General features: G+C 34.4%; 1 protein-coding gene across 1 annotated transcript; it reads left to right on the forward strand.

Moving 5' to 3' along the window:
* Positions 1-377: 377 nt before the first annotated feature.
* On the forward strand, positions 378-1,539 carry LOC119604073. Its single transcript, XM_037956504.1, has 2 exons — positions 378-821; positions 880-1,539. The coding sequence occupies exons 1-2, from the start codon at positions 602-604 to the stop codon at positions 1,470-1,472; spliced, it is 813 nt and encodes a 270-aa protein (XP_037812432.1). The 5' UTR covers positions 378-601; the 3' UTR covers positions 1,473-1,539.
* Positions 1,540-1,815: the final 276 nt, after the last annotated feature.

Below are 1,815 nucleotides of genomic sequence, written 5' to 3' on the forward strand. Positions count from 1 at the left end.
AGAGAATAATAAAAACTAAAAACATCTAATGAACCGACCGATAGACACACGAAAAATATGACACATTTTACACACTTGAAGGCAACGACACACACACGCACGCTAGGCGTCACAGGTTCTCAACGTCACAGGGTCATAAAAGTATGTATTTACCCCGACTACTAGCGATTTGTCTTAATATAACCAACATGAAGACGCCGCCAACACCATCACTACCAGTCAGTCATCCAGTAAACAAGATGTTTTTTTATTTTAATTCAAATATAGAACTTAATGTTTACTTTTGAGGCAAATGGAAGTTTTATTTATCTTTAACGCCTGATTTTTTTGTAAGGTAATCTTGACGTTTTTTTTTTTTTTACAGATAAAAAACCTTAAGAGAATTGGGAAATGTGCAAAAATCTGTTTGTCAACAGAAAGTCGTGAAAAAAAAAGATAAGACAATTTTTGTTTAAAGTTTGTGTTTATGGTTGGATCCATATAACTGACCTACATAATCATCTTGAAATTTTTGTATAAAAGTTAAAGAATTTTTGGGAATATCAACAGTTTAAGTTAAGAACTTTCACTTAAAGATTTCTTAAGAAAAGTTTTGAGTAAAATGTTAAATTTTAAAGTGGTTTTTATTATTGATGGCTGTTGCAGCTCCTGGTATTTTGCCTTAAGCTGTCGGGACCTAGAGGATGTGGAAGCAAATGCTGAAATACAGGCTGTAATGCCGGATGAGGCTCAAGTGAAAATAAACTGGGGTCCTGTTTGGGATGATATTGAGGGTAATAATGAATTTGTTGTAAGAAATTTGGAGCTAGAAAGTGATGAAGGTAAGATCATTTTAAATCAAGCTAATTCTGAAAACTTTAATCATTCCCCTTTTTCCAGACAATCAAAACTGCGAAGCACCCAATGGCCTAGGTCTTAAAAATCTCTTCCTAGAGGTGGAAAAATTACTACCGCAACAAAAGATAAAAGCCATAGTTAAATCTTATGCTGAAGACCCGGAAGTAAAAGCTTTAAAAACGTTCGTTCAAAGTCCTCAAACTCAGGAGAAACTCAAAATCATACAAAACTCTCAAGAATATCAGATACTTAAGGATTATAGTTGCCGCATTTTACACATTGATCTAGTTAAATACAATAAATTGGCTAGGACTCTCATAAATCCCTCACTAAATCGTGCCGACAATCAAAAAGGAATCCGTGGTCTTATTAACGAAGTCGATGCTGTATTACCACGTAAAGAATTGCGCGAACTATATCAAAATCTTTTGGCTTCGGATGAAGAATTAGCTAAGGCCGTGGCAAATTTGAAATCTGCAAAATTCCATCAGCTATTGTTGAATGTTAAGAATAATGTTCCCGAGTATAAGGAGTTGACTAAACAATTGAGTGCTTTGGGTGTGCCAATTGAGGAAATGCGTGAACGTTTGGCCAATGCCTTGGGATGGGCTCCAGAGTTGGGTTTGTTTGTTTAGTGGAAAGTTGTGAAATGATATTTTTGATTCGATTAAGAATATAAGAAATTAAGGATTTTAAAATAAACTTGCAAAAATACTTTAAAAACTAAACTAGAGCTAAACTAGAGCGATTAAATTGAACTAGAAATGAACTAGAACTGAACTAGAACTAGAACTGAACTAGAACTGAACTAGAACTGAACTAGAACTGAACTAGAACTGAACTAGAACTGAACTAGAACTGAACTAGAACTGAACTAGAACTGAACTAGAACTGAACTAGAACTAGAACTGAACTAGAACTGAACTAGAACTGAACTAGAACTGAACTAGAACTGAACTAGAACTGAATTAGAACTGA

This window comes from Lucilia sericata, unplaced genomic scaffold (genome assembly GCF_015586225.1).
Source record: "Lucilia sericata isolate MDLA Ls3-8-SP2 unplaced genomic scaffold, ASM1558622v1 Contig000359F_arrow, whole genome shotgun sequence".
Classification (NCBI taxonomy): Eukaryota; Metazoa; Arthropoda; class Insecta; order Diptera; family Calliphoridae; genus Lucilia; species Lucilia sericata.